Genomic DNA, 27657 nt, shown 5'->3' on the forward strand with positions numbered 1-27657 from the left:
GCTTAGTTTTAAATGATTAATGAAGTTGGGTTAGGAATTGTTATTATGAATGCCAAATGATCTATATTTTTGGACTACATTAATGATTAGTTATTACTTAATTTGATTAGATGTAGATGAATTTGCCTACCCCTAGTCAAACTAATTGGTAACTAATTATTAACATAGCCCAAAAATAGCTTGATAATATGGCAAATTGTTTGGCATTAATTGATGATTCATAATTTCAGCCAAACAATCTTAGAAAAATTTATCAAAGCAGTATTTTGAATATATCTTTGAAAGCTGAAATTTTTCCATGTAAACTACCTATGCTGTCTGAATATCCATAAAATGTAATTTCCTATTTCAGATATTGTTATACAGGGTAATTCACTCTGGACTGAACACTAATGTGAAATATCTCCATATAAAAAATGAAAAGATGAGCATGAAACATGATTGCTTCATGACAAAACAGTCAATCAAGCTATGTTTACATTACATGCTAAAATTTGACTGTGCACTAATGATGCAATGGATATTTGATTACTATTTGGTATTTGGCCGAGCCAAATACTGAATATTTAATCACTATTCGGCCGAATACGTAAAAACAGGAGTAAGAAATAACAAAAACACAGTAAATTAATCATTTTGGTATTTAGATTTAATGTTATCAGGTTAGTGTTGTTTGTTTATATTTATTTATAACTTATAACCTATACAAAATAAAAAACAAAATAATAGTCACATGTATTCACAATTTATGATTACAAAGATCAGCACACGTACACACCTATTCGTTCGAGAATCGTCGCACATTGAGGGTCTGACCCTGCCTATCCTTTTCTAAGTGCTCGTCTTTGTTCTTCCTTTTCTCTTTCCTCTATCGCTCTAGTCCACATATGCCTATGCATACATCATAATGTGTGCGCACGATACTTTTGATTTGTCACTTTTCTGTCATAGATTTCCCATTTTACAATTACATGACTCACTCAGCCTGGTGATAATGGAGAAAAGAGACAGAAAGAACGTTTGTATAAGTCAGTTATGATTTCACTGATTCGAGACTGCTTGGTAGCCTGAACGGCCTCAGGCTTTCGCCCATGCACGCTAAATGACTTTCGTTACAAGCATTTAGCTTTCTGAAGTCTATGAGAAAAATTATTTGGCATTGATAGCCACGAATTTCATGCCAATAAGCTGCCTCGACTTGTTCGATTATGTTATCAACTCAATTTCATATTTATTTTCACTCCACAGTTCTTCTGTTCTTTTTCCATTTAGTTACATGTGCAGGTCATTTCATTGTTATCCACATTTGATATCATCACTTATGACATACTGCCATGATGTTCCTGTTTCTCCGCTACAACTGTCAAGAATTTATGCAATTAGCGAAGCGTAGTGACAGCAGGCCAATAGAGATCGGGGTCCCCTTGCTATAATGCGGTTTACGTGCCAATTTTCATACGTACATTAATCTAGCTGAATATTTGGCTACTTGGCCATGCTCCTGGCCGAATATTCAGTATTCGGCCTGAGGCCAAATATACTATTCATTGCAACATTACTGTGCACTCATGAAGTATTGAACAGAGTAAGTGTTCAGTCCTTAGTGAATTTTTTCCATGTTCTGGTTTTAACTACAAGTTATTATATGATAAAAACATTTAATACATGGAAATGTTTTGTCATTTATTAGGTTATGAATGACTAACCTAACATTTGAATTAGGTTAATAATTCATACTTTTTGTTTTACTAAGATAAGTTATATGAATTACTTGTTTTAAAATTTTAAAAATAGCATTTACAGAATGTTTCTAATAAAAATCATTTTTCTAAAATTTGAAAAATTTAACTTTTTTAAAAAATTGTAATTTGATTTGAACTTAAATGAAAGCTGGACACTTAATGTGTGATATTGTATAATAAGTCATTGTTTCAATGTAAAATAAAATATTTATAGATTTAATAGGCTCTTTTGTTGTTAAAATTTCTAATTTTAAAATAAGACCAGAAAAACCTAAGAACTATACAGTCAAACCTGTTTTTATGCGGGGGATAGGGACCGCATTAAAAAAAACGCGTTAAAAAAAATCTCACAAAACTTCACGAATGGCTGTAAATAATAGTTTTCGCAACACAATTAAAAAAATAATTTTTTTATGCGGTCAACAGGGACCGCATAAAAAAAGTCTCACATAGAAAATAACTCAAAACCGTACGAAATAGAATTTATTGACAACAGATGTCAGCACTTGACTGCATCGTCTGGTCTAACGTCTGTTTTACATATTTTTGTCCAGGTGGTGTTTTGTTGACTTAAAAAGTAAATTATTTTATTTTTCGCATATTCATGCAATAATATTACTATAATAAGTGCATTTATGCTATAATAAGTCAACGTAAGACATTACGAATCGCACGAGACTAGTCGCCAACTATACCGCACAAATTAAAAAATCGCACAAATAAAAATTGCACATAAAAAGAGCGCATAAAAACAGGTTTGACTGTAATTTGTATTTTTGTACAAGCGAGACTGGTTGGCTAATTGCAAAAATCCATTGTGCAAAAAAGTACATATGTATATAATACAGTCTATATACTTTGTTCATAATTAACAAATACATTGTAACTAACAAGAACATCACTATAGGCAAGTCATGTAATACTTAATACTGACATTTATTTGGTAGTTAAACACATGCTATTTATCTACCTAAGAGGATATTTCTCTATGGTCAATATTTCTATTTTCTTTTTTTTTTTATAAGAAAGTAAAATGGACTATTTAATAAGCATAGTGAAGGTGTAAAGCTGATTAACAGTGATGTCATTTGTATTAAGATGAAATATATTGGTATCCTTGAGCCATGTGATTGCTAACAAGCATTACTTTTCTGTTAAGATCATGTTGTCACATACAAGAAAAGTACGGAAAGTTAAGAATATAGTGCAAGACAATTGTAGTAAACAATCCTTTAATGTTTTTCATAAATAGAAGCTATGTTTAAAACTGTTGATTTACTGATAAAAATGGCTTTCATTAATTCAAAAATGGAAATAAAAGAAATAGTCTAAATAGGAAAAGACACAAATATGAATAAAAAACATATGTAAATAAACGTCGGTACGACAATATTCACGCCAAAGACAGTATAAACGTTGTGAAAAGTTCAGCGTTATATCCACATTTGCGACAAGCAAACGTGGATATAACGCTGAACTCAGTGAACTTTTCGCAACGTTTATGTAAATAAACAGCTTACAATTAAAATAACTTGTGTTACATATTGTTATTTCAAAAAATTTAACTGTTCTGTTTTAAAGTTAACAAATAAACACTCACTAAACCCGATAACATCAAGCCAATACATCACCAACTGCTGTAAGTAATCGGGCTAACTTTTGGATATATATGATTAAAGATTATAAATAAATTTGGCATTTGAGGTAGGCATTAGGCACCATATCTTATTAAAATTAATAATTATAATAATTTAAAATAATTTTAGATTAAACTGGAAGAAAAGAATCAGCCCGAAGTGGGACTCAAACCTGCAACTCCCGCTTATATATATATACCTTGCCGGGGTTGTGATAGTTGACTGAGTGCCTTGAGTGGATGTTTCTGGCCGTGGGCATGGAGGTGTCCCCAGTCGGTGCTGTAATAGCCGTCGATGGTTATGTCTTTGGCTTATATATGCTGGAGGAGAAGATTGGACCTTTGGTCCAGGTAGCGTAACTGGCAATGCGACCACACGGTAAGTGGGAGTTGCGGGTTCGAGTCCTGCTTCGGGCCGATTTCTTTTCTTCCAGTTTAATCTAAATTATTTTAAATTATTATAATTATTAATTTTAATAAGAGATGGCACCTAATGCCTACCTCAAGTGCCAAATTTATTTATAATCTTTAATTGTATATATCCAAAAGTTAGCCCGATTACTTACGGTAGTTGATGTATTGGTTTAAAGTTAACTAAATGTTTCTATATATTAAACTATGGTGATGATGATACAATTTTTCTTTTTCAATTACAGTACACATGCACACTCAAACACTTGCATGTATTTGAATGGTTTTGAGCAACAAAAATCAGAGAGACATTTTTAAACCATAAATGATAAATGCAAATAGATTGCCTGCAATGAGTACACTTTTTTGTTTAAACTTTTTTGTTTGTTTAGAATAAAAATTTTTTGTTTCACATACAGTATATGCTGTTTACTTATTCTTGGGAGAGAATCTTTTTTTACCTTCACCTTTAATCGCAGGTTGGTGAAGAAAAAATGAGATCAAGTATTAAAATTCTCAGCTTTTAAAAGAAAAACCATTAACTTGCATAAATAGTACAGAATTTAAAAAAAAACACTTGTGCACAATTTTTAATTGAAATAGATTAAACTACAAAATTCAAGTTGGTAGAGTTTTATTATGTCTATTTGTTAGTTTGTTACTAAAAATTTATTAATTGAAATGAATAAGGCAAAGCAATTTAGTGACTCGGAGAAAACATGGTGCTCAAAAGCATGGCTCAAGGATGCCAGTATGTTTCATCTTAATACAATGATGTCACTATTAATCAACTTTACATCTCCACTCTTCTCATTAAATAATCTGTTTTACTTTCTCACGAAAAAATAGAAATATTGACCTTACAGAAATATCCTGTTAGGTAGGTAAATAGAATGTGTTTAACTACCAAATAAATGTTAGTACTAAGTATTACACAACTTGAATGTAGTGGTAATCTTAAATCTGCATCCATATGGATAGGTTTAATGACAATGTCAGGTCTTACTGTGCCTAGATATATGGATTTTTGAAAACAAAGCTAACTCATGAATATAAATATACCAGTGATGAGCACATTTTCTTGAAAAGTTTAATTTCATTTCCATCTACAATGTGTGATTATATCACTAAATCATCAAATGAAGGTAATTAAAAAAATTTTAAAGATTTCTATTAAAATGATTGTTCATGTTGTTTTCCATAATGTTTGGAGAAATGACTTATGGCCAAGATAGAATGGCCCCTATACAGGTATCTTTTGTACAACACTCACTCTAACACTGTTTGAGATTTTGGGGAAATTGTCCGTACAAAATTTCACAATTTTTGAGTGCAAACTCCATTAGATGATTTTTTTTATTCAAGTAATCATATTTCAAATTTCTCTGGATTTTACAATATTCAAATTTAGTTTATTGAAAACTGATAATACAATTTTTTTTCTTCTTTGTCCTAGATTTCTTATTAACCAGGTATTGTTGATGTTGCTTTCCTACCCTAGTATTTAAGATTTTCACCATATTTTGGATTTATAAACTTTACTAAATACGAAAATTAATTTAAATATTTTTAGATAAGTTATTATATGATAAAAACATTTAATACATGGAAATGTTTTGTCATTTATTAGGTTATGAATGACTAACCTAACATTTGAATTAGGTTAATAATTCATATTTTTTGTTTTACTAAGATAAGTTATATGAATTATTTGTTTTAAAATTTAAAAAATAGCATTTACAGAATGTTTCTAATAAAAATTTTTCAAATTTTAGAACTTAATAATCATTATAAACTTTATAAAGTATTGATAAACTTCTTTAACCGAAGGCAAATAATCATTCATAAAAATGACAAAGGAAATACAGCTCTGTACTTGAACTGTTTTCCAAATAGAACAATTTGGTATTCCAACACATTTTGGATAAAAATCACTTGGTATTTAACTGAACAAATGTTACCCACTAGAACAATTTTTTGATTAATAGCATATTTATTTTGTTGTCCATAAAAAAATTTTATGATTAAAAATAAGAAAAATGAGGACATTGCCAATTACTTCTGATCAAGATCAACAGAAAAGCTGAGAATTACAATATTTTGTAAAAAAAATCTGATGCAGGCCTTGGTGAAGGCCGGAAACATTTGGAGTTTTCGTTAATATTTGTTACTGGTAGTTAAAGGTTTTGTTTCATTTGATTACCTCCCAGTACAGTAGAGAACCGAAAATCGGAATCAATTGGGGACTGGGGTTGTTCAGATTAGTGATTTGTTCCGATTACCGATTATGTACAAATAAATATATTAACCTGTCTGATGTTCAATTTTTTCTCCGTTGAGTGTCTCTTCGTGTTGAATTTTCGTCGATTTTAAGCCTAACGAAAATTTTTATAATAATCATCGAGGCTATCGTATTGTTAAAAATTATTTCTGCATTTTGTACAAACAAAATAAATATATTGAAGAATATAAAAACATGAAAATTATACTTTAGAAGTAAATTTAGTATCAAAAACGTTTGATTCAGCACGACACAGACTGAAAATCGTTCAGATTACCGGCGATTCCAATTACCGGGGTTCCGATTACCGAGTCTCTACTGTAATTCAAAAAGAAAATGTCCTCGTTTAACTAAAATGAATATTGACACATAATACAGTACTTAATTGCGATTTTTAGTTAATTATTGATTGCTTTAATAAACATTTCTTTTAGTGACAGAAAAGAATAGTATACTTCTGTTAACTTTTTGGAACCTAATTCTATGTTTTGTATTAGTCCTTTGTTTCATATAGCACGGATTCACATAATTTGGCACTTTTTTCGAATGTTATTACCATCTCATACGGGGGATACCTGCATTTATAATTATTTAATAAATATATACATGTACTGTATATATTTTAGTGATTGACTGATATAGAAATTATCTGGTGTAGATAATTTCTATATCATACAGTATAGATATTTTTCTATTTAATCAGATGAAGTAAGATACTCTATTTTGAAAACTTGTTATATATTTTTTTAAATACACAGTTTATCATTATAAAAAAATCAAAATTTACATTTTCTTAAAATCACAGAAATTGGAATTTTCTTAATTTGGATGTAATACTCAATTTCCTATTTCATTTTTATTATGAAGTTGGATGTGACAGGTGTTCTCATCAGTGCCATAGATTGAGTTATTTTTAGTTAGATATGCTTCTTTATGACAGCAATGATCATACATATTTTTTTCAGAAAAATTTTTTAAAATGTGTAGATATTTTTTGCATAACAAGGAATTTAAGATAGCAACTTTTACAAATTTACTTTTTTCAATATATTTTTCTTTTTGAAAATGTAACCATTTTTGATTTTTTTAATATTTATTAAAAAGCAAATATTAATACATTGAAATATATATCTAATGGAAATTACAGAAAAATGATTTTATAAAATGATGTCTTAATAAAATTAGATTAATAAGTTAATTCAGAAAAATTTTTAAATGCAATTCATTAATGTGCAAATTTTCCCATGAGGAAACAAGTAAAAATTAATTCAACCTGACAAGAAATTTCAACAATTAAATATCATTTAAAACAATTTTGAAATAAAAACAAATTTTGTATTTCAGTTTTTTTAAAGGTTTAACCGGAACTTTGGTCTGATAATCAAAACTGCCCAATCCCTAAAAAATATCCCATGTGTCAGATAGCAAGCCAGACAGTTTGATGATTGTTTCCTTTGCTAAAGGAAGTGTTGAGGAAGCCTAATTAGCAATGTACAGGAGATTATTGAAAACTTAGCTCATTCTGATGATATTTTATTATACAAGATATATTTATCCATCCCTATAATATCAGATATATTGGACATCAGTTTAAAAATTTGCTAATTGGATAAGTTTATTGATTGCATAATATTGGGTAATTCTGATAACTATCTGATAATCAGGGATTTTGCCAGAAATTTGAGTATTGATCGTCCACATGACTGATGGTTTGAGTAGATCTAGCATAGATTGGTAGGCTATTGTAATAACACAATAGTCCACAATCACTAGCAGTACAATGCCATGTGCAAGCCATATATGAACCAGTAGTAATTTACACATGACAATGCTAGAAAAAGTCTGTACAAAACGAATATTGAATTTTACTTTTTTACCTTGTGTCTTCATGTATCTTAGTATATGAGTTTGTTTTTCTGTTTCTGTGGTCAACTGCTTGTAACATTTTTTTTCTTTAAAACTTGCATGAGATGGCAATGGTGACCAGCAGAAAGTGAGCACAAAAGAGTGTTAATGTTGGAAATGCTGCCCCCTTGCTATTCTGTGTGGCTTCTTAGTCTAAGTCATTCACAGGTGGTAATAAAAAAAATTGGAGATGTCTTGAAGCCTAAGATGTTACTTTCAATCAGCATTTTATATACCGTATTTTACGGACTATTAGACGCTACGTATTATAAGACGCACCTTAATTTTTAAGCAATTTAAAAAAAAAAAACACCTATAAGACACTACAGACTATAAGACGCACCTGAACTTTGGAGGCAATTTTTCGAAGAAAAAAATGCGTCTTGTAGTCTGTAAAATACGGTAATTAGGTATTTAATTGTTTTAGGCTCTTGCTTTTAGGTAAACATGAAAAAATTGAAGATGATATAATTGGGATGATTTAGACCAGAGTTCTGTAAGAATTTTTTTTTAAAATTTGCACATTTTTTATTGGAAAATTTTGTTTAAAATTTTTCTCTTTGAATGAATTTTTGTTAAAATACTTTTTATATTCAAGAAAAGATTCAAAATAACAGTTTAATTTATTAAAATGTTTATATATACAAATAGAAAAATAATAAAAATTATATTCTCGGATGATCGATGTATAAATTCTCAGAAAGCACATGACTTTTAATTGCAATTTTGGTAAATTATAAAAAAAAGTTGAGCCAAATATACATATTATATTTGGAATATACAAAGATGAGTTTAGTAATAAAGAAAAAAGTTTGTATAATAGGTATATTCTTTAGGAAGGATTTATTTTTACATTAATTTCTATCAACAGGTTATTATGTGAAAGTAAATATTTATCTTCACAAACAAGTATAGAAGAATGATTACTGTTCTAATAGTTGTTATAATTTTAAAACATTTCTTTTTAAATTCTGTTTGACATTATTTTCTTTCTTCATTACTAGTAAAATATGAAAATACACAATTATGATGATCACTCTCATACACACACATTGAACCTTTATCTCCAGTACTGCTTAAATTTTGGAAAACAAACACATTTTTGGCCTCACCTGAGGTCTCCTTCAGGTTAAATGAAAAACTGGATTCCAACCTTAGAATGATTTTTGAAACAATTTAAAATGTTGAGTTTTAAAATAAATTTGAATATGTGTGTTTGCTATGGAGCGTCGGCAATTTCTTGCTCTTCGCATATATAGTGCCAGACGTATGAAAGTGCATTGCCATCTTTAGAGTTTATATATCTCCTTGTCTGGCTGGTCCTACATCATGCACATATATTCAAATTTATTTTGAAACTCAACGTTTGAAATTGTTTCAAAAATTGTTCTAAGGTTGGAATCCAGTTTTTCATTTAACCTGAAGCAGACCTTGGGTGAGGCCAAAAATGTTTGTTTTCCAAAATTTAAGCAGTACTGGAGATAAAGGTTCAACGAGAGTGATGATAACACTGGTAATCAGATATTGTAATTATGATGATAAAAATAATAATGAATATGGCTATTCACTGCTCAACTTTGTCATTTTTAAGAAAATGTGCCCACTGTTAGTATATTTGTATTAATGAATTTGCTTTATTTTTATCTGTACATCCACATACATTAAAACTTCATGCATAAGTTTAACAATGATGTTTATATTAAGATCAATGTGATGTTTTGGTTTTATGTAATTGGCATAAAATGTTTATTTTTAAATACCTGTCTGCAGTATAAAGATGACAAAATTCTTAATTTCAAAAAGTTCAATATAAATACTGTATTGTACAAAGAAAATTTCATTTTTTATGCCTGCTACAAAAACTGACAAAGGATAGAGATGTCCATCAAACCTAAATGTTTACTTGTAACTGTTAAACATTGTTTCTGAATATATCAAAATACTATATGTAGTATATGCAAACTTTTCTAGATATAAAATGTCGGTCAATAATGTGTAGTAGTAATACATAATTTTTAGGTAATTCTATAAATATATTGTTTGTAAAATGAATTTTTAGATAAATCAATGCATTTGAGTTAATTTTTGAGGTAGACAGGCTCAACTGTAATTAGACAAAACTATCTTGAATCTCATTAGAATGAGAGAAAATTTAAAATGGATAGGTTTTGAGAGAGAGGTTCCTACATTATAAACAGTAATAGGTTTGACTGGAGGTAAGGTATTGTATTATTAATATAGGTGTGTGTGTGTGTAATTCCTTATAAACTCCTGCAATCTTTGTCCAATCCAGATGAAAGTTTGGTTATATTCATTTTATGTTCTGACAAAGTGTAGACTACTTATTTTGCAGAAATATTAGCTATCGAATAAACGTTTTATTGATTTTGGATTAATGATTGTACTACATTGCAGTGACGTTCATGCTCAGAAGAAATTTCCCTTTGGGTGTGAATGTCACATGGTTACAAAGTTGCATTTTTAAATATTTTGGCAAATGATGTATTTTAAATCTACTTAATTAAATTTAAACTTTAAAAAAAAGATAGCCTCATTGTGTCACTTCTATACAAATTTTTAAAAAAACTTTCCATAGTGATCACGTGACATTGTTATCCAGTCGGAAGTAATGATCTAATGAGCTCATTATTTAGAAAGTGTTATTGCTCATCTAACTAACGTACATACAATTCATCTTTGTTTTATCAATGTGGAATTAAAGAGACACTCTATTTTGTTGAAAAAAACACCTAGGGGGAAGCGTAAGAGTAGAATTGGTCGGATAAATTTTAGATCTAAAAGAATAAGAGCAACTGACACCTCTGAAGCCCATGAAGAATGGCTGTGTCAAGGGCTGAAGAAGCATCACAACCTCAAACTTGAATTGAAGCTCTTCTCAATTCTAATCTCTACTTTCTCATAAAAAAATATTCTGTAATGCTTGACTGGAGAATTTCTAGTATATAAATAAATTTCAACTGTATATATCAGTGTTTCCCAACCTTTTTTGATAGATGACACTTTGAAATTAATAAGATTCCTGCAATGCATCATCATTTTTAAAATAAAAATGTTTAAAATTGCCACAATCATAATACACTTTCATATATATTATAATTATTTCTTTTGTGATAAATAAAATCAAACATAATGGACCAAAGTATAGTTATTCAACAAAAATTACCAAAAAAAGTCCTAATCCTAAGAGCTTATTCAAAATCCTAAAAAAACAATAAAATATTTCTGCTGCATACAGGTTAGGAAACAGTGTATATCATATATCAATTAAATACAATAAACAATTTTTATTAAAATTATTTGTTCGTAGATACAAAATAAAAGTTATCTTTTTGCTTTTTTTTTTATCATTTACCTTGTAATTAACTACTTTAAAATTATAAAACAGGTACTCCTCACTTTATGACCTGTCTGCTTAATGACCACTCGCACTTACGACCAATCGAGTTTCGACCTGCAATTCGGGGAATCCCCTTTCTCAGCATGAGTGTCGATCAGTGACATGCGCACTAAGTGTACTATAATAGGTTAATAGTGTACTATAATAGTCTTTTTATGAATAAATTTGAACTTTGTTGCATAATTTGTATAACTTTACAACGATCCTATATTCCCAGCGCAAGCTTATTCACTTATTGACTAGTTCGCTTAACGACATAGTCATCGGAACGGAACTCGGTCGTAAAGTGAGGAGTACCCGTATAGTAAAAAAAAAATTTGAAATGTATTTTATACCACCATTATGAGCCAAACAGTGAAGTGGATTTGATTATACCTTGTATATTATCATATTGAACTTCACAATGATGTTTAGTGCCTCTATTTCTGAGACTTTTATCATATCTAGACATTTTTAAATAATTTATTAGAACTAATAAAAATTTGAAAAAACCTATTGTAGTTATTAAAACTAAGTTAAAATATTTCAATCATGCATCTGTTGACTATTCATATTTAACATAAATATATTGTTTTGAAATTATTACTCAGTAGTGAATTTTATCCTATGCATATAATGTTGACCATAACTGCAAATCTGGTCTTTCTTTTATTTCATAGCTTCAGGCAATTTAAAAAAATATGAGAACAATAATGATTTCATAATTATCAATTTTTAATTCCTTAAATATTAAATTTGATTTCCAACTTTGATAGCTTTTAAATTCTTCATAAACATTATTGAATATTAATTTGAATAGATAGATTCCAATATGGATTACTTTTTAAACATTATTTCAAGTATAATTAAATTGTCCAATTTTTTTTATTTGTAGGTTTTACATTCATGGGGTCTCAACTGTTAGTGGAGCCTTCTGTTCCTCAGAATAGAAGGTAAGTTTATTTAAATTTTTTAAGTTAGTAAGCTTAACTCAAATTTGAATAGAAGCATATTTAGTTTTAATGATTGAGTAATAAAATAGTATGCCCTTATCTATATACATCAGTTGTGTAGTTAATATTTAAACTTATTATTTAGTATGACTGAATTTTAAGTGCATTAAAATGAATTTTATCAGATAATCTAATGTTCAAAATAAAATTTTATGGATATTAATTTCATGGATAGTTGTTAAAATTTAAGAATTTGCCTTTTGTCTCTCTCTTTCTGTCTTTTTTAAACTAATACAAAATAAAACTTTACTGTAGTTATAATAATTTTCAAGAATATGTTGGATGGTGGTTTAGTTTTAAGTGAAACAACTCAAACAAATTTGTAAATTCACAAGTTGGATGAAATTGAAACAAGGTGATTGTCACTTGCCATTTTTAACTTTTATCCAACAAATTTATATTAAATGCAGATTAAGAAATAACTTTTTTGTAACATTTCATTTCTTCATAAACACACTGTTAAGAACCTTTAAAGTCCAGTAACAAAACTTTTAATAAACATTTGTCAAGAGTTTATTAAAAATTTTTGTTACTGGACTTTAAAATTACTTTCTTAATACTGGAACGAATAACACACACTGTAAACAACCTTTAATCATTTCTTCATAGAAATCATAATTAAAAAGTTGAACAAATCAAGAAGCCTCATAGGTTTACTCAGATTGAAAGTTTTCAAAATGACGTACAATACATTTCAGATCCACAGCACAAACTGACAAAATCAGTGAGTTGAAAATAAATAGAACAAACATTTTTAAGAAGCATTCAGATTTCAAACATTTTTTGAAGAAACAAACTATGGTATACTAAATATAAGAAGATTTTAGAATATAACAAATTTAAAAATTATGAAATTCAGACTTAATTTTATTACTTTTTTAACCAACATTAAAATGGACTAACATTTCAATGTCTATCTGAAAATGTTTTCAGTGGACTGACATTAATAACCACACTTTTTATGGATCAAGTGCTATTTTATTCACACTTCTTATTGAAAGTCAGATTGGTTCTAATGGCAATAGTTAGTTCTTCAGTTGCCCTTATATTAAGGAAATGTTGTTAGAATGAGTTACAAATAGTTTTATCTTGTAAACTACTACTTATGATTTCTGCCTGCAAAAATAAGCAAAGGATGTTTCTGAAAGGAGTTAAATTGCAGCTTTGAAGGCTTTATTCACTATTTTCAGACTTTTCTGAAAGTAAATTTAGTCAAATGGCAGTTATTGTTACTTATTTTGACATTTGTTTGAAATTTAGATTGGATAGGAGTGAAGAAATAAAACAATTTAACTTTTATTTTTAATGTTAAAGATTTGTTTTTACAAGAGCTTAGTAACTGACAATTTCAGTTTTTAAGAGAATTCAAACTTGAACATTTGAAATTAATTAATTAGTTATGGTTTCTCAACAGCTGTTATATAATACAGAAATTTTAACATTTAGTATTTTATTAATCTTTTTTTAAAATGATTAAATTTTGGGAATATTTTTTATCTTAAAAGTACCATTCATATTAAACAAAGTTTTCCATATAGAATGTGAAACAATTTTGTAGTTAAAACATTGAGAGAATCTATTTATTTTGAAGATAGTTGTAGGTTGCTGGAGATGGGAGACTGACTTTCAGCAAAATAGTAATTAGTCTTATTGTTTTTATTATTGGATATGATTAAAATAATACATTAATGCAACTTTGAAACTTGAAAATTCATTTTTAAAATATTCTTTGCCTTTAAGTGTATTTTTTTTTTTTTAATTAGGACTTATTATACTTGTTGTATGGAAGGAAGAAAAAACTTCTAGGTTATTCCCATTTTTCTCTTTATTAATCCCAAATGTATTTTGAACATTTTGTCGTTCCTCAGTGGGTACAAAGGTAAATTTTTTTAAGCTAAAGGACATAAAACAATATAACAATAATCATATAAATTGGCCTGAAAACTGATATTTGCTTTACTGCAAGTAAAGCAATCCAATATATATGTAAATCTTCAAGTACTAATTGAAGATTTACATTTAATGAATGATCATCTCAGGTCAGAAATATAGTTCTGAAAAACATTTAATTTTTTGAAATCTTTCTTTTCAGTGATTATTCTGTTAATTTTTTTGTGTTAATGAAAACACAGAATCAAATCCCAAAATAACTTATCAAAAGAATTTTTTTTATTCGGAAATAGCCATAAACTCCAGTCTGCACAGGCATTCACAAGGATTTGTCCCCATACTGAAAAGTGTTTATTGTTAATATTTTTATCAACAGTTCATTATTTAAATCATAAGAAGAAAATGTAAAATAAAATATGGATTTTTGAGAAGTCTGAAGTACTGCATGCCTTTGGGTATAAAATGTCCTGACCTGTGTTTGTCAAATTCACCTTCTGGTGGATTTCCTTAATAAAGTGAACTTTTGACAAACCCCTTCCACTAGACTTAATTATTAAATTAATAAAAATGAGTATTTTATATATTTCAACATGTTTGCTTTTAAAAATTTATTTATTTCCAATACCCTATATCCTGAGAGGATTGCAGTATCAGCTGTTCCAATAGCCTTCCAATGGCCTCAATCTACAGCAATTGGATTCATTTTTTTCTGGAATCCTACAATACATCCAACCAAGTTTCTAGATGCAATTCTTCCATCTAGTTCTTGGCCATCTGCTTAATCTGGGTCCATCAGGATAGGAAAACAGAACTCAAATTCTTTCCTGTGGTATTCTGCTTACATGTCCAAACCAATTTAATTATCATCTCTCAATGTGAAGGATTATTGGCTTGATATTCAGACTTTCTTTGTTGCTGTTGAGAACTGTCAAGCTTCTTAATGTCAGCAACTGGTCTGAGAAATTCATTTCTGTTGCCTGCATTTGTGATTGTAGTTTTTGTCATTACCCAACATTCTTGTCCTTAGGTGAAAGATGAGATACAGACTGAGGGAAAAAACTAACAGCTTTTTCTTCTAGTTCTTTCTTCAAATGATTAATTTGGATGTCTGTCTTGTTTTTTATCATTTGTGAATGCAGTCACTAAATATTTAAATTTAGTGGTAGTTAATATAGCTCCGTTTCATTGGAGATTACATTGAACGGGATTTTTTTGAGAGTACTAAAACCTCGGTTGTTGGCATCTGTATTTTCATTCCAGTGTTAGTGCAAACAACTGCAAACTCTGGTTTCTTTGAAAATTCACTAAATTTTGCCAGTTGTTTTTCCACTTTAAAATTATTTGTCACTTGATTTTATATTGCAGCATTGAGATTTTCTGTCCACTCATTATTCTGTGCAAACAGCTGATGTTTGTGGGAACATTTCATGCAGATAGAATGCATCACCTTGACATTATTTTGACAATTGATTTAACAAATTTGAGGTTTGACAGAATAGAGTTAACTATATTGACTTGCAAATCTGAAATTTTTTTACCTTTATGTTTATCACACATTTCTTTTCAGTAATAATTTTCAAACTATTTCACTAGAAAGTATTTTCATGTCTTATAGTGCAAATTTCACAGTTCTACTATTCTAACTTTTACAATATGTAGAATTTTTATATATCTGTGCAGTTGTGGAAATTAGTTGTTTGATTACCCTTTTTACTGCTCAAAATTACTTTAGTTAAAAATGTTTTGAATTTGTGTATAAAAATATTTGGGAATCAACATAAATAAATTTTAGATTGCTTTCTTAGAGTATATGCATTGAAAGAAAGATAGATTATAAAATATATTAAGGTACTATACATAAAAATAAAAAAGATATGCATTGGACACTTATAAGTGACAAATTGTAACTTAATTTTTTGCTTTGATAAAATGAAATTTAGAAGAGAATGAAATCAAGATAATGTTCTATGCACTGGGTAGTAGGCTGCCCAACATATGGCATGAAGAAGTAATAGGTTTCCTTGTATATTTTACATGTATTCCAGAAAGTGTACTTTGCACTTTTGACTAATGAAACAAAATTGAAATTTGGTTTCATTTTCCCTTGTCTTATTTTTTTATAAATTTATTTTTATGGCTTCAGTTCCATAAACTCTTAATGATTGTATACAACTGTCTAATGCATGGAAAGTGTGGTATATAACAGCGGTGGCCAACAAGTCGATCGCGATCGACCGATCGATTGCGATGTCAATTTTGGTCGATCGCTCGCAATGTCTTGACTTAATGTGTTACACTTTGTAACTGAACGCAACGCGCAAAAGCAACAATATGCATGCAGTTATGACTGGACTCGTAGAAAACACAGCCATTTAGCTTGAATATTTGATACCGTCATGCGGTAGCTTCTTTAGTATTAACAATATTATTATTATTATTAATCAATATTGTTTATCCACGGTGACAACGTTGAGTTTCAATTTTTCATTTGTTTAAAATGTAAGTGCCTGTTCTTTATGTTTTAAATTAAATTATGGCTTTTCTTATCTATCTATTTACTTGATAAGTGAGTGTTTTCGGCAACAGACTTCTATATTTTTGGATTTTTGGAAATACGTCAATTGAGAAAAATATCCCAGAATCACCAAATGTAGCAAATATATTTATTCATGTTTCGGAACTACATACCTGTGTGAATTGGCATTTTCATACTTAAAGTTAACGAAGACTAAACATTCTGTCCGGACTGATTCCCATACTGAAGAATCATTATTATTATCTTTGTCAGGATATACACCTAATTATGTTTCTTTGGTAAGAGACGTGCAAACTCAGTCCTCCCATTAATGTAACGTAATAAAATAAATTCTAAATCTGTCTTTATCAGTAGTTAATTTGAATTAATAAATATTGTTAATAATTACTCGTGTTGTTTTAATTCCCCTGGACGTGAGTTTTTTGGCCCGTTAAATAATTACGTTGTTTTTTACGTAGGTAGATATACAGGGTGTTTCGGTACAAAGAGCACTCCCGCGAGCTATTGATAGATTAGCAAAAAATAAGTCTAAAAATCTTATATCATTCTTCCATGATAAATTTTCCTCGCCCAAAAACAAATCGCGGAAGTAAAATCTTATAATCAAATTATCAGCCGTACTGTGCAGTTTTATAACAACTTTTTCAAGTTTACGAACAAATAGTACCACAATTTATACATTGTAATTGATAAAAAAAAATTAAATTATATTTTAAGTTAATAAAAATCTATCTTAAAAGTGTGGAAAAATCGATTTTTTTTAGGTGCCGCCTGTACGGAATGAAGTCGTAACTGCAAATATCAAAAGTTGGGTCTGGAAATTTATTTTCTTTATGAGCTTATATCTTGAAATTAATAAGTGATTTAAAAAATAAAAAATAGTTTTGAACATATATTTTCCTTATCTACCCATAGCTCGCGGGAGTGCACCTCGTACTGAAGCACAGTGTATAAACATAGTATGTATTTCACACCCCCCTCGCTAATTAGACTATGCCTATGACAACAAGTTGATCGTGAGACATTTTTACGATAAAAAGTAGATCTTATGTACACAAAAGTTGGCCACCCCTGGTATATAACATCATTATAACCTGGATAGATCAGTGCATGTCTCTAACTGGCCTTTTGAATTTGAATGCTACATGACTATTCTATTCAATGCATTCTAATTATAAATGAACTATTTCAACCTGGAACCTATTTCTGAAGCTGGAATCAGGTGGATTCCAAAAATATTTGTGATTTGAGCCAAACAATTGCCATAATTAATTGGGCTGTTGTTATGCTATAATTAATAAATTAGAAATCAAATAATTTGGTACTAAAGGTAGATGCCATCTCTTAACTAAATTAATAATAACTTGTTCTAAGTTATTTAATAAATTATCATCTTGGAAAAGAACTAACCCAGAGGGGGACTTGAACCTGCAACCTCCACTTAACATGCAGTGCGCTTGCTAGTTAAGCCATCCAGATCCCAAGCAAGTCTTCACCTCCAGTTGTATTTAAATTTAACCTATTCGATGTTGAATATTTTCTCCATCGCGTGTCACTCCACGTTGAATTTTTTCGATGTTAAGCCTAACACAATCACGTGTTTTAGAAAAATAATTATGGCTATCGTATCATTCCAAATTACTTTATATTTTTCACATACAAAATAGACATATTAGGGAATGTAAAAAACAAAAAATTTTATTTTAGAAGTTAATTTTAGTGTTATATATCTCAAAACAAGGAACAACACATAGTGGAACATTACATTTTACACACTGATAATGTGATTCTGCACGCTTTTTGTTAGCCAAACATACTTTACATACTCTGGATGGATGTTTCTTTTTTCCTGTTGGTGGTATAAAACTGGGAAAATGCTGTTCGGATAAACGTAACAGATTTTCATGTGACAGTCGACCGCGGTGGGCTAGATGTCTGCTTATGTGATACTTCTCTATTACTTCTCTGATAACAGACGTACAAAAATCAAGAAATGATATTTGTTGATATAAAACACAAGCATTATATAGGGTAATGTCCATCATATAAAAAAACACTTTTTTATACCATTTTACTGTTTTTCGCATGCACGGATAATTGTGTATTACTCCATCACAGAGATCAATACCACCCATATTACAATTATAATCTAAAATACAATTTGGCTTCATTATTACTTTCCCAGATCTGTCATGTTTACCCGAATCAGAGAATTTGTTGTCACTTATCATACTTAGTATTGTTACATCCCTTTTGTCTTTCCAACAGAGCACAGACAATTCATCTTTCTGACAGGTTATAAATTCCCCTTCCTTCAATTTACTGCCAGGAAAATTGTGTGGCATTCCTATCCGATTTTTGTTTATCGTTCCACATACATAGGTTTGTTTCTCCAGAAGCGTTTTTGCTAAGGTCGGTGCGGTGAAAAACCTATCTAAAAAAACCTTGTGATTTTTACTGAACAACGGTTCTAATAAGGTTAGCACAACCTTCTCACCTTGCCCACCTTCAAAATTTCCATATTCAGTAGTAGCTCCAGTGTAAACTATAAAGTCCCAAACATATCCTATTTGTGACTCTCAAATTTCAAAGCTTTTCACTCCAAAACGAGCACGCTTATTCAGTATATATTGTCTAAATCCCAATCTCCCTTTCCATAACATAAGACTTTTGTCTACACTTTTGTGGTTTTCTAATTATACTTGTGACCATTATAAATCCTAGAAATTCTCTGATTTCTGGATTTGTCGTTGGTTTCCAGTTTTTTATCCGACTATTCTCTCGTAAATTGTCACAGTTTAGCAAACTATTACCCTACCTGTTTGTTTCTGAAATGATCTTGTCAACAAGTTCGTCGTCGAAAAATATGCTAAAACACACTGTGTAGCATCACTCCGTAAATTACATCGTATTCCTGCTGGTCCTGTGAAACTATTAACTTGAGGACTTCTGAAATTTGTATGAATCCATCCATCGTCACTACTAAATTGCAGACGTTTAGCAGTATTACTTTGAGTACTACCGCGTGATCTGCTTCTCTATCCACTTGTAGATAGTATTTCGGGATCAAAATCACCACTGTCATCATTTACATTTTGATCTGATATGTAATCATTGTTGCTGTCTGAAAATTCAGATTCATCAGAACCTAAATTAAACAAATATTCAATCACTTCTGACTTATTTAGAGCACTGTGTCTACTACTCATTGCCATGTCGAAAAACAGAGATGAACTGGTCTAATTTCCTTTGTGATTTCTAACAAAGAACTATTCCTTGAATTTCAATATCCTGCTGAGCAAAAACTAGATAACATAACTGTTCTTCTGATATGAGTCACTTATTCAAAACTCCATATTAGTAGTGAAATCTGATGTTTAAAAAGCATTCTGATGTGAAATATATTTTACGAATATTTTTGGGATCGACCCCCCCAGGTAAATGAGGTCAACGTGAAAATTTTCAGGAACAACACAGGACAGGTTAAACATTCGTAGTTACTTATAGTGCCAGCTGGAGTTACTCTCAGCCTATGTCCTCCTCCACTATGGCACTCAGCTGGCTAACACTTTACCCGGCATGCTATATATATATTGACTTCTCAAAACCTGATGTATTAATGCTAAGCCCAAACGATTGCCATAATTAATCACCTTGACATTACTTAGTTTCTAATTTATTAATTATAGCTTAACTTAAAGAATCGCCATAAATTAATCAGGCTATTATTGTCTTAGTATGAATATATCAAGTTTCAGGGCTGTTGATCTTTATTTGTGATTTGTTTCAACTTTCACTTTTTATTGGATGCTGAAGAGGTTCTGTGATTAGATGTTAGTATATTTCCAGTTATAAGAAGTACACACCCACACTGCCAGTTTATTTGCTATGTATAGAGTTTCTGTTGGTGTTTATAATAGAGAAGTACATTTTTGTTTTTTTTTTTATAAAATGTTTTGTGTATTAGGAAGCTTTGCAGCATTATTACATTGTAGCAGGTTTTTGCGACGTGAATCACACACTTTGATTGGAAACCATTGATTGAATGACAGTGTGTTGCCAACAATGTGTAGATAATTTTTTTCAATTAAGTAGTTGTTTTTATTTATATAGAATGGATTTGACTAATTTTTAGTTTTTATTTCTACTATAAAAATATCAGTAATTTATAAGTTACATAATTTTTTTTATAATGCTTGCTTATAAATAATTTGCAACATTTCCCACAACTTATCTCAAAGAACATGGCCTCTCCTCAAAATCTATGAAGCAAGTTTAGGCTTTTTGTGCCTATCTCCAGTATTTCTCAGATTTGGTCTGTGATTGTGTTGTGTGTTTAAGATTTTAGTATTTTTGAAAATTATAATAAGGGACTTCAGAAAATGCACTATTAATGAATAACTAGAGTTGTTAGTTATTTAAAATAACCATTGTACAAGTTCAGGTAACTATATGCCAACTAATTTTAATGTGTTTAGCTTCATGACTGAATAATTTGAATTTTACTTAATTGATTTTAAACAAATGGATAAAATCCTAGTAGAAAAATCTTGAAAGCTTCTGACATAATAAATAATACATAGTAGCATTTTTTCTTTTTACAACACTTTATAGTTCTGAAAGGTTCTTGCAACGTTTTTATTTTTATTGAAAATTTACTGAATTTTAAGCTTCCATTGAAGGATAAATAACAGTATGTATATTCAATGCATTTATTTTTTTGGCATGGCTCTCAAAATTATTTTTTTTCCATAATCATGACTTGAAAATAAATCTTTTGGCATTATATTTGAATCAGCAGGGCATCTAAATAAAATAGTCTGAACTGTATACAGAAAGTAGGACAGCTGCAGTATTTGAATTAAATATCATATTTACTCGAATATAAGACGACCTCGCATATAGGATGAGATGTGACTTTAAAGATCAAAATAAAGAAAATTAGATTTATTAATGCAATTCTAATTGTATTTTGTTTAATCATAAGTAAAATATCAAATGAACATAAATGCACACATTGTCCTGCAAAAATTACTAGCATTTTAAACTTTAAGGAAAAATCTTGTAAAATCAATAACACAATTTGTTCATGTAAAGCTGAACAATTGGAAACTTTTTTTTTTGCCAATTCTTAACAGTAGAATCCACTCTCTGTTGATTACACTTATGAGTTTCTTCGAATTCTAATTTCTGAATAATCATCTGTTTTCAAATGGGAATGGATTAAAAACTTTTTCCAAAGTCACACGAGCGCACAATATTTCAATCTGGAATTCAATTCAAAAGCTTTTCTTTTCCTATTGCTATTCATCTTTATTCCTGACAATATACGAAATGATTTGAACAATGAATGATTCAAACAACCCAGATAAAATACTTCTGTTTTTAAATACAAGAGGGTGAGCATCTAGTAAAAAATGCGAATACACGGTTCACAAAAATTATTTGCAAAAACGCAAAGAATATTTTGTTTGCATGTATAAGACGACCTAGGAATCTGTAGCTGTAATAAATAAATGAAAAACCTTGTCTTATATGCAAGTAAATATGGTATATAAAAAATTTGAATAAACCTAGGCCTGAATAAATTGATGCACAATTACAGTAGAGTTCTGAAACTTGACACCTTCTCAGTTCAGATTGCCATCAAAAATGATGAGTTTTACAGCATAGCAATGTTGCTGTCTGAATTGCAGAATTTTCATCAGAATATGTGTGCAAATTCATATATGTATTAACTATATACCAATACTGACTATTTCTTTTTGTAGTTAAATTTTAATTTAAAAAAATATTGGCTATTTGGTGGCTAATTTCAAGTTATTGACTTTGCATCATGGTGTTTGCAGTGGCAAATTCAAAAAAGGATTGTTCTTTGTAACAGGTGAAAATTGTTGCTATTATCAACTGTTGCCAGTGAAGAACAATAACTTATTGATCCTAGTGTTAAGTTAGTGACAAAAATTAATTATAATTTTTTTGTTTTTTTGAATGACACAATGAGTTTTACAGAATATCAAATTATCAATTGTCTAGTTTCTGGGACTCTACTGTATTAAAGTTTGACTAATTTTTTAAAATCTGTCCAACAGTTAATAACTATGAATCAGTTGCTCTAATGCTTATGACATGCCAAAAATAACTTTAAAATATGGATAAATATGTCAAAATTTGAAGAAATATGTAGTAACAACTAAAGTATGGAAAAAATGTTACATAAAATTAGTATAATTTGCTTTAGATATCAACAGATTTATCAAATATTGAAGTTTGACTTTCCTACCTATAAGCAAGAAAAACATGTAACATATATAAATCCTGGTCATACTAATTACTAATATAGCAGTCATATTTGCTAACAGGGAAAAAACAATGTTAGGAAAGTTAGAAAGGTTGGCAAATAACTGAGATCAAGTACTTTTCTAAGTGCAAATGTCTTGGATCTTGGATTTGAACATTATTTTTAAGAAATATACACATGCTGATTTGAACAAAGAATGCTTTTAATATTTAAAATCAAATTCCAAATATATATATATTTATTAATGTTAGGGGTTTTGAACAGAATCATTTTTCAAATTCTTTGTATTTTTGTAAAGTTCAAATTGATGACATTTCTGCCTTGAAAAAAATACAATTGCAGTTAATTGTCAGCTTCTCTAATTTAAGTATCATTGTTTTTCAACTTTTTAATTAGTTAATGAGAATTATATTAGCTGTTAAATTTTCATTTTTATAATTATAAATTGTTTTAAAATTTTGTATTAAAAACATGAATAAATTAATATCATGTTTCCTATATTTTAAAATTTAGTAATTTAATTTTTTAGAAGTCGTACAAATAAAGTACAGGTAAGCAATATACCTGAACATGTCGAATGGGAAAATATGAAAAGGCTTTTATCTACTTTTGGAAATGTGCAGCAATGTGATCAAGGTATGATGTAATTTAATCTTCTTGAATTTTAAAATATAAGACAAGAAATTAATGCTCTATGACTGTACTTTTCAAACTGAAATGGCACACCAATAATTTTTTCTTGTGTGTCAGGTTCTTGTAATTTGTCTCATATCTTATTCAAATGGGTACATAATGTTTGAACTACACCAGTATAAGAGAGCATATTAATAAACAAGGTTTGAGTAGACAATATAAAAACAAAACAGTGTGACCGGAGGGTCGGAACCTCTTTGGTGCCTCGTCAGGACTGACACCACCATGTCTCATTGACCTGAAAGCTGCGACAGTGAGTTGGTTTATTTTTAAAAGTAGGTCATGCGAGCGGTTGTGTATGGTGCAATTGAATTTGGATGGAGGCAAGTGAGACAGCACTGGAAGCAAAAAACTCAGATACTTGGTTAACAAAACAAATACTCATTTATTTTTTGTACTAGATCTACAGGCTAACAGTAGCAAGACAATTAGACATTGGGTATGAGAGTGACATGAACTTGTTCGCGAGAGAGCGTTTACACGAAATTGCACATTGCTATAAATACCTGGAATCTGGAGAGAGCTGCTTGTGTGCAAGATGATTATTTGAGCATCTTTAGAGTATTCCATACTTGAGAGTTTGGAGCACACTGGGAACAATTCGAAAGAAAGGTGTATCAGGGACAGAAGTAGGAAATTTCCTTGGGCGGAGGATGTGACGGAGACTTTGAAGATGAAGGTGAATCAGAGGAGACGATAATCTGTTATCGACAGATCATATTCAGTGTTCCTATAGAGAGAGACAGGGTTCTATATCTGTGGTGAAATGGACGATGACTGCCTCCTTTAGCTATTAATTAAGATATTAAAATCAGTAACACATGATCGGGAGGTCAAGGGATCATGGGAAAGCATTGCTTTTGCCGCTAAGAAAATGAAACTCGATGTTCTCAGGTAGTAGAGGACAACAGTTATCGAATAGGTATGATATCGACAACCGATTTTTGTTAGATTCTCACAAAAGTAATATGTTTAATGTGGTAGGACAAGTATTATCTCCAAAGGAGGAGGGCAACCAAGATGGGATCACTTGCCTCCAGTGACTTTGCAATGCTAATTCCAAAATGAGTAGAAGACTCTTGTATTAAAGCATATAACAAGGATATCAAGATCATTCTACATTGTGGCCAATTTGTTATTGGTATGGCAAGATCAATACAAAGTGAACAAGTTTGTTAACCTTATTAACCTGTCGTCATGTGCATGCTCATTTGAATATAAATTGTACACTCGCAAACAATCCAGCGCCAAATTAAAAAATTGATTGATAAATATTTAGTGTTGAAAAACCACTATTTTCACTTTAATCTAGCTTTTCAATATGTTTCTAGTCGAATTCAGTCAAAAATATTGTACAGCTGACCCTTGATAATCTGACGCTTTTGTAAATTCAGCATGCTCAGTAGTCTGACACACCTCCCATCAAGGTCACCGTAGTCCCCGTCCCATTACGTGTCTGCTTGCACAGAAGGATGTCGCGACATGAATCTCCCCACCCAATTCTTACACGATGACACGCATTTCTTGTGTTTTCTGTGAACAGTTCTGTACGTACTGTATTATTTATGCCTATACATACTGTATGTACATTTATTGGCTTCCATATTTCTTTTAATAAACATGTTTTAGTTAACTGAAATGGGTGCTTCATTTCCATATTAACGTAGGCAGCATTTTACTCATAAAATGTAGGAATATTGTAGGCTACTGCTAGCAAAACAATGCCAAATATGTAATCACTTTCGGTAATTCAGACACTTTTGGTAATCCAACACCCCTTTGGTCCCATACCTGTCGGATTATCAAGGGTCAGCTGTAATTTAATTATAATTTATTGAAGATTTTAATTTTTTTAATATTAGAAGGTAATTAGCATAAATTACATGATGTCATGTTTCATCTTTGCTCCTGTTCAAGTTTATTGTCCTAACACAAGCACTTTCGACGAGTGTATAATCATCATCCTCAGATGAAAAGAACAAATGTTTAATTAACCGAACGTGCAGAATTTTTAAATTCAAATTAGGCGTCCGGAAATTCTGTTAAGAACGTGCAAGCAGTTTTTGACATAATTAATAATTTATTGTCCTAGACACATGCCAATGTTTATTTTTAGTTCTACTGGAATTCAGGCTTTTATTTCAACCTTGACTGCTTTGGTTACACAAGGTGGGGAGGCTGGTGTCATGTGATTGAATACGTGACTTTTTACAGCAAATTTCCTTACCTTGAAAGTTTTTTCCCCCCTGATTTTAATTACACTCAAACCTGTTTTTGTGTGGTGAATAGGGACCGCATAAAAGAAAACACATTAAAAAAAATTGCACAAAACTTCACAAGTAGCTATGAAAAGTAGTTTTTGCAACACAATTAAAAAGTAATTGTTTTTATGCGGTGAATGGGAACAACATAAAAAAAAAGTCTCATGTCGAAAATACACTCAAACCTGTTTTTGCGCGATTTTTTATTTGTCTGAGAGCGGAAAACGCAATTGACGTGACATTGATGTCATTTCTGGCAAACTTTTCCGTTTGGCCGACAACGCTGACATTCCAACATGTCAAATTTTTCCCCCAGCCAGGAATATCTGTCTCTGACTGAAATGACGAATTTCTCGAGACCAGAAAGAGTGAGATTTAAACTCTTAAAGCTTTCTACCGCGATATTTATAACTGTTAGATTTGTCGGAACTACAAAACAACCATGACAAAACTAACTGAAATTATTATTAATTGCACAAAAACAGGTTTGAGTGTATATTTAACTATATTTTTTTTTTTCTTCTTCTTCTTCTTCTTCCTTTTCCTTTGGATTCTTATATCATAATATTATCTGAAGTTGCAGATATTTTTTAAAATTAAGATTTTACTCATATGTTTTTTAAAGATTTTTTTATATATATATATATATATGTATGTATGTATGTATGAAAAATTAAATAATAATGGAAATGAAATTTATTAATTATAAAATTTAAAAATTAAATAATAATGGAAATGCAGTAAGCCTGCATAATGCTGATTCGATATAATGCTGTCTGCTCGAAGACTTTAAAAAAGCTCAAAATTTACACTGATTTAAATTATTGCAACATTTTATTAATTCGTATATAATAAGATTATTTATGAACACGAAACAATCGGGAAAAGGTGGTAATTTGTCGTAGCACTGTACTTTCCATAAATCTGTTTGTTTTGTGCAATTTTGGAAAAAATATGACATCATGGATGCCATAGGAAATATTGACTTTGCTTGGCAAGAATTAACTGATAAGCACATGAAGGAAGTGTGGAAAAAGTTATGGCTGAAGATATCCAAGAATTGTCAACCTAATCGATACAGCAGGATTAAGAGATGTAGACGAGGAAGAGGGTACTGCAGGTTTCTGGTGAGTCTTACCAACAATGACCTTCAAGAACTGGCAGAACAAGGAATTCGTGTAGAACTGGAAAATAGAGATTCTGAAAACAAAGACCCAAAAAATTTATCTACAGATTTCCTTAGTTAAAAGTTTGGTAACGATAACCAAAATCTTTGATCAAATTGTAGTGAATGATCCAGATTTTGAAAGGAGTACAAAAGCAAAATGAAGCATTTTGAATGCAATCTGCTACCAACATTTGCTTAAAGAAAGAAAAGTAACAAATGAAACTACACGACTTTACTGCAAAAAACAAGAATTTCAGAAAAGTCGGGACCTTCATCACAAGAAATGAACTTTACATTACTGTGTGCATATGTTTGTGTTATTTAACAATATATTATGCAAATTAATATAACAACTTAAAATGGAAGTAAAATTTATTTTTAATCATGTGTTCCCCTTTCCTTATTTACTGTTAAAATGACCTC

General features: G+C 30.0%; 1 protein-coding gene across 5 annotated transcripts in view; it reads left to right on the forward strand.

Annotated features, from left to right (window-relative positions):
• Imp (IGF-II mRNA-binding protein) overlaps window positions 1-27657 on the forward strand; it is a 102052-nt gene that overhangs the window by 32995 nt on the left and 41400 nt on the right. For all 5 annotated transcript variants that reach the window (XM_067282409.1, XM_067282412.1, XM_067282410.1 and 2 more), the window contains 2 exons: window positions 12268-12325; window positions 23642-23748. In XM_067282409.1, the coding sequence (XP_067138510.1) occupies window positions 12268-12325; window positions 23642-23748 (165 nt within the window). The remainder of the gene's footprint in view (window positions 1-12267; window positions 12326-23641; window positions 23749-27657) is intronic.

Source organism: Centruroides vittatus, unplaced genomic scaffold, assembly GCF_030686945.1.
Source record: "Centruroides vittatus isolate TY-2023 unplaced genomic scaffold, ASM3068694v2 contig_955, whole genome shotgun sequence".
NCBI classification, from domain to species: domain Eukaryota; kingdom Metazoa; phylum Arthropoda; class Arachnida; order Scorpiones; family Buthidae; genus Centruroides; species Centruroides vittatus.